We start from the raw sequence: 10,167 nt of genomic DNA on the forward strand, positions 1-10,167 counted from the left end.
GGACACGGGCTGGGGACAGCGGGAGGACACGGGCTGGGGACACGGGCTGGGGACACGGGCTGGGGACAGCGGGGGGACAGAACGGCCGGGCTGGGACTGCGGCTGCAGCGGGAGAAAACCTTCAAACCTTCCCTGCGGGCTGGGAATGGCCGGGAATGGCAGAGAATGACAGGAAATGGTCGGGAATGGGCAGGGAATGCCCGGGACTCTCAGAATGCCCGGGACTCTCAGCTCCTGTGCCGCTCGCTCCCACGCTGACCCCCGCTCTGCCCCGTGCATCAATTGATGTTCTCCTCTCCTTTTCCTCCGAGTGCAGCTCAGCAGAGAACACCAGGTGGCCCTGTCCTCCATCACTTACATCGGCTGCGCYCTGTCCATCTTCTGCCTGACGATCACGCTGGTCACATTCGCGATTTTATCGTGAGTAATTTTAATTTAATACCTGCCGAGCAGCCATCGCGCAGAAAGGCAAGAAATGCGTTTCAGGCCGCTGGGTAGATCCCTTCAGGTATTCAGGATAAAACAAAGGCTATTAATTCTACAACCTCCTTAATTAGATTCTGCACATGCATTTGTAACACTTGGCTGGTTATTTCTAAATTACTCTCATTTCCTGAAATGGGATGGTCTTTATACAGCAAGCTATTTCCATCCTGTGGGAGATTTAATTTTTTTTTTTTTTTTTTAAACTGTCCCTACTTTGCAACAGCTCAGGAATCTTGCAAGGAGGCTTTTAGGAGGTCTTGGTCTGGAGTCAATCCAGAGCAATGAGAACAGGGACTGCAGGATCAGCCCCTGTGCTTCTTCTGCAAACATCCCTGGATGGCTCGGAGCACACAGACAGCTCAGAGCACACAGCTTGGAACACACAGAGACAGTCCTTGCTGGTTTTGCACTGTCTCACATCCCTGGAGTGCTTGGAGCACACGGATAACTGGGAGCACATGGACAGCTCAAAGCACACAGACAGTATGGAACACACACACATTTTGGAGCACACAGACAGTTTGGAGCACACACACATTTTGGAGCACACACACAGTTTGGAGCACACAGACATTTTGGAGCACACAGAGACAGTCCTTGCTGGTTTTGCACTGTCTCACATCCCTGGAGTCCTTGGAGCACACGGATAGCTCAGAGCACACAGTTTGGAGCACACACACATTTTGGAGCACACAGACAGTTTGGAGCACACAGACAGTTTGGAGCACACACACATTTTGGAGCACACACACATTTTGGAGCACACAGACAGCCCTTGCAGCTTTTGCAGTCCCATCTGCAAGCAGAGTGTTTATAAAGAAATGCCCAGTAAGGCATTCCCAGTCTCAGCCAGCGTTAGTGCCTGACTTTTGTTTCACAAAGCTTGTACACAATTACACCATAGCCACGTTTATTTTCAAGGATCTTGCTGTTCTCTGTTAGGCTGCTTTTCTACAGTATTCTGTAGTGGATGAAGGATTGTGAGCAGTGTGGAATTCACTCTTTGGCTCATATTTAAAATGTTTGGATCTCCATCAGGTACCACACCAGCCCTGTAGGGCTCTCTGTGCTGGGGAGGTTCTGCCCCAGGGCACTCAGGGCCTTTGCTCTGTTCATGTTCCAGAACTGACAACAGTGTGAGGCCCAGCTGGACTCGACACAAACATTTCTGAAAAAAAGCTTTCATAAAGGTTTGTGTCTAAATAAAAAATAGAAAACCTGACTAARGGTGAAGCAACTTGTCCAAGGTTGYGCAGCACTTTGGGAGTGGAGCAGGAGCAGAATTCTTGTCTCCTTTCACACACTGAACCATGTTGTTCCTATTGAGAGTTCAGTTTTTGTTTTCTGTGCCTGAGCATGTACTTAGGAGATCCTGTTAAGAGGCCAGTTTCTAGGGAAAAGGACTTGCTGAATCTTAGTAAACTGATTGCAATGCTTGTTTATTCCCAGACCCTGTCYTATTTCCAAGTTTCAAGATCTGCGTTGGTCATACTTGGATTAAGTGCATAACGTGTGGTGAAGTCCACTCTAAACAAGTCCAACATGTGCCTGTCTGGCACTGAGCTGTTGGCACGTTTAGGCTAGGGGGAATGATCTGCTCCATGCTTGAGTGCAAAATTGGATGTTATAGTGTGTTTAGAAAGGAAAAAGGAGCAAAGGGAGGTGGTGTTGCTGCAGCAGAGCTGGAAATTCCTCAAGAAGTCAAAGAGAAGACTTGGAGACTTGGAAGAGTCTCTCTTGGAGAGAGTCAAACAGAGAGCTTGGAGCCAGCTGACTGTCACAGGGTTAACGCCCCACCTACATACAGGATCCTTCAAAATGCCAATTAAAACAATTTGATTAGCTTTTCACGGGAGAGCAGGGTCTCGTTAAGCAGCTGAAGTGAAATTTTGCAATGTGGTGTTGGATGACCGTGACATAAGCGGAGGAGAATCTGGAAAGTTCTTTGCTCCTCCATGTCCTGGCAGTGCCGGCCCCTCCCAGAGGGTCCTGACCCCTCCTGGGTATCTCTGCTCCTGACTGAAGCCATTGGCACCAGCAGTGCATCCTCTGGGTTTCCTTTTGGGATTTGGTTCTTCTTGTCCTCTCCTTCTTCATTCCCCTTGCGTGGGGCAGTGTGGGTTGGAATAGGAAACCTGGTATCACCAGCAGTGTTTGTTTTTTAWAGAGAAAAACAAAATCCAACAAAAGGCCTGAGATGTTCACAACTATGTTTTTGTTTTCTGTTTCCTATTTCTGGATGAGAACAGAAACACGAGGTCAGGAGACTTCCAGGAAAGTCTGTTCTTGACAGATTTCCAGCTGGTTTTTGAAAAGCCACGAGAGATCTGTTCAAATGATGTTGAAAGCACAGTCAGGTCCCAGTCARGACAGGCACTGCCCATCTCTGTGCAGAGCTCTGCTTCCTGTGCTCAGACAATGGCATCAGCCACAACTGGAGCCAATCTCTTCAGACTTTACAATGGGATCAGTCACAACTGGAACCTTTTCACATTCTCTTGGTTCTCATACGGGTAAACACCAACAAAATAAAACCAGGAAAACCATCCTGGTGGAGAGAGCTCAGCAGACACCATGATAACCCCACACAAAGCAAAGCCAGTGTAAAGGGTTGCAGATAAGCCATAGATTGGTGCCAGTGTGAATAATTGCAGATGAGCCATGGATTGTGCCAGTGTAAAGGGTTGCAGATAAGCCATGGATAGATTGGTGCCAGTGTGAATAATTGCAGATAAGCCATGGATTGGTCCCCTGTGAGCACAGTTTTATGGACGTGCCCTTGTCTCTGCAGGTCAGTGAGCACCATCAGGAACCAGCGCTATCACATCCACGCCAACCTGGCCTTTGCCGTGCTGCTGGCACAGATCCTGCTGCTCACCAGCTTCCAGTTCAGCCCTGCCACGGTGAGTGCTGCCAGCGGGGTGTTTGGGGGGCAGATCCATGGATCAATGCCATCTCTAGGAAAGTGTCTTCATGGGAGATCTGCTTTAGCCTGCCTTAGCCAAAAATGCCATCCTATTGCAGGAGGGGATTCCTTGTGCAGAGTGCGGGATCCAAACACTGAACCCAAAACAGCTGCCTCAATCAAAGGCAAAGAGGCCAAGTTAACAGTATCACATACCAGTAAAACCAATTTCTTTCCACTGCTGTGTTTAAAAAATGCAATTTAAAGTAACATAAGGCCTTTGATGAGTCCCACCTGAAGAGCAGAAACAAAGCCCAGCTTTACAATAAACTTCCAGGGTGCTCTGGTATTCTGCTGGTAAAAACTTGGCTAYTCTATGACCTGCTGTTGCTCCATAATGCTTTCCAGAAGCAGACAATGGTTTTTATTAATGGGGTTTTTCTTTTCTGTTTATTCTCAGAAGGTTTGTTCATTGTTCATTTTGCCAATRCAACAGAAATAGATTTATATTCAGCTCAAATGTGATCCCTTGGATTTCTGTTACATTTATCAATAACTGTAATGTCTGTTTTGCAAGGGATGTTGTTACCTGTGGATCTAAAAGGCCTTTGCAAAACAAAGTTTATATTCTGCTGTTTTACATTCAGGTGGGTCCTGAGTGAGTCATGCAATGTGCAAGGGAGAAAATGGTAGGGAATGTTTGAGGAGGAAAATGAAATGGAGACATTGGAGAGCAGCAAAAGATGAAACTGAAGACAGTRGAAACCAGGCATGAAAATAATCCTCTTTAAGCACAGAGCTAAAACCCTGTTGAGAGGGCCTAGGCTTGAGGGCACTGAAAGGTTCACTCAGCGTAACAGCGYGTCTTATTCTCACCGTTTTTTCTTTTTCATCCACTCCAAATTCTYTGACAATTCAGCTGAGTCACTTCAGATGGTGTGAAAGCCTCTTTACCCCTTATCAAAGCCAGTCCCTTCAGTCTGTTGGAATCCTGTAAAATCCAAGTTGTGTTTCCTGGCTGGGCTGGGAGCAGATAGACCCCAAGTTCTCCAGGACCATTCCAGAGTTCAGCTGCATTTATCTGTGCCTGGGTCACACAGGTCCTGCTGTGAAACGCTCACACAGACTCAAGTTGAATTAACAGGTGCATATTTTCTCTTAAAGCTGTTCTTTAGTGAAACCGGGACTGTAGCACAGGAAAGCAAGACCTGTTTTACACATGGGCTTTGTGAAATKAAATGCTTCACAAAATCCATGCATTTTTTTACCTCTACATCCTCTGTAACAGCAGTAATTGTGTGGGATAACACTGTAAAGCTGGACCTTGCTGCTGGCTGGGCTGGTTTTACTATTTTCACAAACTCTGGAGTTGTCAGCTCTTAGAGTTCCAGTACCAGGATCTGCCTTTTTCAGGTGTTCTGCTACAAGCAGCTGTTTCACATGGTGTTTGTTTCACATGGTGTTTCACATGGTGTTTGTTTACATAGTGTTTTACATGGTGTTTGTTTCACATGGGGTTTCACATGGTGTTTCACATGGTTTTTTTTTTACATGGTGTTTCACATGGTGCATCAAGAGGGACATGCTCGGGTTTTGCATGGAAAGGCTCAGCTTTTCAGTGCTTTCAGAGAAAGCAACTTTGCCATTTAAGAGTAACTTCWAAGCAATAATTAAGGCAAAAAATATCAGAACGAGCAGCAACTTTGCTAAGGATTTGATGTACAAATCTGCAACTAGGTATTATACGAAATTACATACAGAACAGCCTCCTGCTACTTCACTGTGGGTTATTTTTCTGCTGTTTTGTGATTTGTATTGTTTGGCTACTCAAGAGTTGGAAATGATCCATTTGACAGAACTACTCTGTAAGTCAGCTTTATGTTGCATTTATATTTTTGTGGACTAATCTTCCGGTCGAAATCAAAAGGCATTAAAATGGATTTTATAGCCTTATGATAAAATTAACTGGGAAGGTTTTTACAGCTTTTGTCAATAAGCTAATCTGGTTTAATAATATGTCACTGAACTTTGTGAAATACTAAACCACATACAGAGCTCACTTGCACAAATTAACCCCCAATTTATTGCTTTTGAACGCRCGTAGTCCATTGGATTTGCATTGGAATGTCCTTGCAGCAGCACAGAACCAGCTGAGCACCAGYGAGGCTGTGCTGCAAAGCCTCAATTTTCATTGCACTACCACGGCCCATCGTGTTCATTTTCATTAGTGCACAAAACCCCAAATCACCAGCACAAAGAACAGCTCAGCACAGTTTGGCAAATGCCCCAAAGAGAATCAACAGGAACATCTGAGGCAGCAAACTCTTCCTGCTGCTGGGGCATCCCCAGCTCAGACCCACCGGCCTGGGGCCCTTCTGGGATCTTCTCAGCTCAGGAACGCAAAAGAGTTCCCATTGCAGGGACTGGAGGTGCTGGGTGGGTGTTACTGGGATGGCAAAACTGTGGTGTCACAGAGGGATGGCACAACTGTGGTGTCACAGGGATGTCACTGCTGTGGGGTCACAGAGGGATAACACGGCTATGGGGTCACAGAGGGATGTCACTGCTGTGAGGGTGTCACCGAGGTTATCTTGTGCTGAGATGTTATATCATGCTGAGATGGTGGCATCTGCTCGGTCACCGTGCAGGAAGAATGGAGCCCCTTTCCTGTTCTCATGAGCTGAGCTGATGGGAGGCTTCGAGAAAAATGTAAAGATCACTCAGAGAAAAATGTAAAGATCACTCAGAGAAAAATGTAAAGATCACTTAGAGGAGCAACTCAAAGAAAAACAAGGAGCAGGGCACAGGACAACACACGTAGCCCACTTACTGGATTCCTGTATTTACTACAGGTTGAGCAGACACTTCAGTTTTGATTTCTTAAATATTTTGTAGGCTTTGGTAGGAGTATTTCCCTTACTGTTATAAATAAATAACACATTTTGATTTCCATATCACGTTCGGCAATGTTGCTAGGGTTATTTTGGGTTTTTTTTGAAGGTAAGAGGATTTGTTACTCTGAAGGTATCAAAAAAATGCAGTAGAAAAATGAAATTGTATAGTGCTTTCTTTTAAAGACTGTTTTACYTCAGTGATTTAGCATTTAGCATGTAAATATCTATAGACATTTCTTATAAATTGGAAAACCAGTGTGACTGTATCACAAAGAACTCATGGATTCATTTTTATTTCTAATTCAGGTGCCTTGCAAGATCCTGGCCATTCTCCTTCATTTTTTCTTCCTGAGTGCTTTTGCATGGATGCTGGTGGAAGGATTTCATCTTTACAGCATGGTGATCAAAGTATTTGGGTCAGAAGAAAGCAAGCACTTATACTATTATGGAATTGGATGGGGTARGCATTTACCAGCTGCTTACTTTAAGTCTCCTCACTATAGGACAMGATTATACTCAGAAGAGTATTTGAAATTGTCGTCTTATCATCACAGTTTGCCTTACTGAGAGTGGGACTGTGGGATAAGAAAATGCATCATTTTTCTGGCTGCAATCAGACTTCAAAACACGCAGTCCTTAAGCTAATTCCACCTCAGTGAATGCCTCTCCAGGCCAGATCAGCCCCTTCATTACCAATCMATGGCAGGGCGGTGGGAGGGAGCTCTCTCTACACTGATATGTTCTTTTTCTGGTTCTAACTCACAACACCGGCTGTTCTCTCTCTATTCTGCAAAGCCATGCATTGAAAATGGGCACAGCAGCACAGAAGGATCACAAGATTCCATTAGTTGGTGCTTCGTGCCTCAAAAATCTTTGATTAAAAGTCTGCACAGAACCCCAATATTACGATAAAGAATGAGGAAGCAGTTCTGTGACATGGGAATGTCACAGACAGCAGTTGAGGGCTTTTTGAGGGCAATAATGAAARCATAATCTGAGTGCATATTTGGAGAGCCAGAACGGAATATTTTGGTGCAGACTCTTAACAGATGAAAGCTCCCTGGTTCTCTCACAGTCCTGGAGGTGCAGCAGTGGTGCTTGACAAAGATCCCCATTTGGAAAAGGAGAAACCTCATACACTGAGTCAAAGAACAGATGTGAAAAAATAGAAAAGGAATATCTACGCAATTACACAGAATTTCAAAATATGTTAAAATATGCATTATCTTTCTTCCCCTCCAAATTCATTTTCAGATACATGAAAAGTAATTTTATCAATAATACAGGCCTGCTGCAGTCATAATTGGAATATTCAATACGTATTTGGCACCACACAGATCGGGGTGTTAGTACTGCTGAGAAATACACACACACTCACACATCTATGTATATATATATATAATGCACTCACACATTTATATATATATATATATATATATAATACACACTCACACATCTATATATATATATATATAATGCACTCACACATCTATATATATATATGTATATATATATAATACACACACATCTATGTATATATATATATAATGCAGACACACATCTATATATATATAATACATATATATATATATATATGGCTGCTCCCACTCCATTCATAGTAATCAGCACAAGGAATTCAGAACCTACTCCTAAAAGTACCCCGAGACTGATGGGGTAAAAAACCCCAAAATTACATTTTCGCCCTGGTGATTGAGGGTATCAGGCAGAGGCTGCTGTGGCAAAGCTTTTTCCTCCTGCCATTTGTAGGATGCTGGTGACAGTTTGTGGTACGGGATGTTTCCCTATTTCAGCCTGTTTCMTTTCCTTTAGAGGCTGTTGCACAGTGCAGACTTGGTTCTGAGCTGTCAAAAGACATAAATTTCATTATTTGCTGTGAGTTGATGTAGTCCCTGACTTCTGSCTGGATATAATGTAACACAGCAGAAGAAAATCATAGAAAATGAACTTCTTCAATATAAATGGGCGATGATACTTTTCCCCATCAAGCAAAGCAGATCTTTTCATCATTGGAAGGAAATAYACTTTCATTTGTGTCTAATACTTCATCTTTCTCAATAAATGACATATTTATCCTTTTAGAATTGATGTCCTAAAATTGCTTTGAATTGTCTGCCACTGAGTTTCCACAGCCTGTTTTTGGCGTTTTCCCTTTTTTTTCATGTATTGAAGATATTGAAGCTTTCAAAAGAAAATGCTTCTTAACTACTGAGTATCTCCCATATTTATAAATACGTATACATATCAATATATAGATATTTATAAATGTGCTTCTAGATGCAGTCATTAAAGAATGAAAATACTACTTCCAAAAATTATACTTCTGCCAGTAGTGAAAAACTTTACAGAAGTTGTGAGGATGATAGTGGTAAAATTAAACAGAAATTACCTGTCAGAGAMTTCTACCTCAAGCAGAAAGCCTAAAGAATTAAAAAGAAAATTGGAACTTCAAGCTATCATGTCTAATAATCTGTCTGGGACCTGTTTATTAAATTCTGTAAGATGATAAAAGCTCAAAGCTTCACATTTGATTAAATGATCCAGGAATGAACAGGCAGTCATTTAATATTGAAGGGCTGGKTTTGCTGTGTTCAGAGCTGCTGCAGTAAATCCCTGGTTTTCCCTGCTGCTCTCGAGTGGCACAGCAGGGTCTGACCCAAAGTGTCCCTGTGCCACCCCAGAGCCCTCCCTGCAGCTCCAGGACAGTTCAGGACACTCAAATGTCCACACCAAGAGAGAAATCCTGGAGATCACTGCAGTTTGTGTTAAAATCAGCCCTGCATGGGCACCCGAGCGGGGTCTGAGTTTGTTTCTGTCCCTGTGGTGTGATGCTCTGGGTTATTAAATGTCACCATTTCTGGGTTATTAAATGTCACCATTTCTGTCCTCTCCCCTGCTCTTCATGCACCCCTGTGACAAACCCTGCTCTCCTATCAAAGTTGTTCTGAATTCTTGAACAAAAACGCACTTACTTGGGGCAAAATGGTTAAAATAAGGCTGAGATTGCTTCACATGGTATCACTGCTTGAATAGCAAGAGGCAGAATGTCCATAAAGCAAAACCAGGCTTCGAGAGGACAATGATTCCGAGGAAATTAGCACTAATTAGCTCAACACTTACAAACTAGTACTTTATTAAAAAGTCATTTTGTTTGTCTGACCTCAGTTGATTAAAACRTGTTGGATTAAAGAGCTGCAGGACAATGTCAAATTAGACTTCATTTGAAAAKGACTCTGAGCTGTTCTGTTTATACAAAATTTAGCAGAACTTGCTGGACTCCCTGGAAGATGGAATTTTATTCCTAACACTGCCTCTGCATTTGCCTTTCTGCAGGCTGCCCACTGGTGATTTGTGTCATTTCTGCAACATCGTCCCTGCACAGCTACGGGGAAAGCAGCAAGTGAGTAYGAAAAATGTGATGTGGAGMAACTGCAAAATGTGTGAACAGGGCTGTGGTGCTGCAGGATCCTCCTGAGGAGCAAAAGGATGATTCTGTAAAYTTATTCTTCAGTGCAGAAGCCTCAGGTTTGGTTTTCACAAAGATGGTGCACAAAAAGCTCTGAGATGTTTTCCTTCATTTTCACTGCAGAGCTCCTCAGTGAGCTCCCTGCTCAGGGGGAAACATTCCTACCAAGGTGAGAGTAATCTCTGATTAAAGATATTCAATCTTTGAACAAAACTGCAGTTCCACACCCGACATCTATAAAGGAGAATGTCCAAGACTTTGAAAATTAACTTCCTTTAGGAAAAGAAGAGCAAATTTATCTGAAAGAGCACCATAGGATTTAATCCTAGAATAATTTCATATGTGGCCAAGAGGCTCCTCTCCTCAGGGTGAGAGGGGTGTGAGGCTGGCAGTGTTTG

At 43.3% G+C, this 10,167-nt stretch overlaps 1 protein-coding gene across 1 annotated transcript in view; it reads left to right on the forward strand.

Moving 5' to 3' along the window:
• LOC130586159 (adhesion G-protein coupled receptor D1-like) overlaps positions 1 to 10,167 on the forward strand; it is a gene marked incomplete at its 5' end in the record, with an annotated part of 53,712 nt that overhangs the window by 15,097 nt on the left and 28,448 nt on the right. The window contains 4 exons of the mRNA XM_057386879.1: positions 317 to 420; positions 3,278 to 3,389; positions 6,592 to 6,745; positions 9,637 to 9,703. Of these exons, the coding sequence (XP_057242862.1) occupies positions 317 to 420; positions 3,278 to 3,389; positions 6,592 to 6,745; positions 9,637 to 9,703 (437 nt within the window). The remainder of the gene's footprint in view (positions 1 to 316; positions 421 to 3,277; positions 3,390 to 6,591; positions 6,746 to 9,636; positions 9,704 to 10,167) is intronic.

The sequence above is a fragment of the Malurus melanocephalus genome, unplaced genomic scaffold, assembly GCF_030028575.1.
Source record: "Malurus melanocephalus ecotype Western Australia unplaced genomic scaffold, MMel_1.1 scaffold_1087, whole genome shotgun sequence".
In the NCBI taxonomy this organism is placed as follows: domain Eukaryota; kingdom Metazoa; phylum Chordata; class Aves; order Passeriformes; family Maluridae; genus Malurus; species Malurus melanocephalus.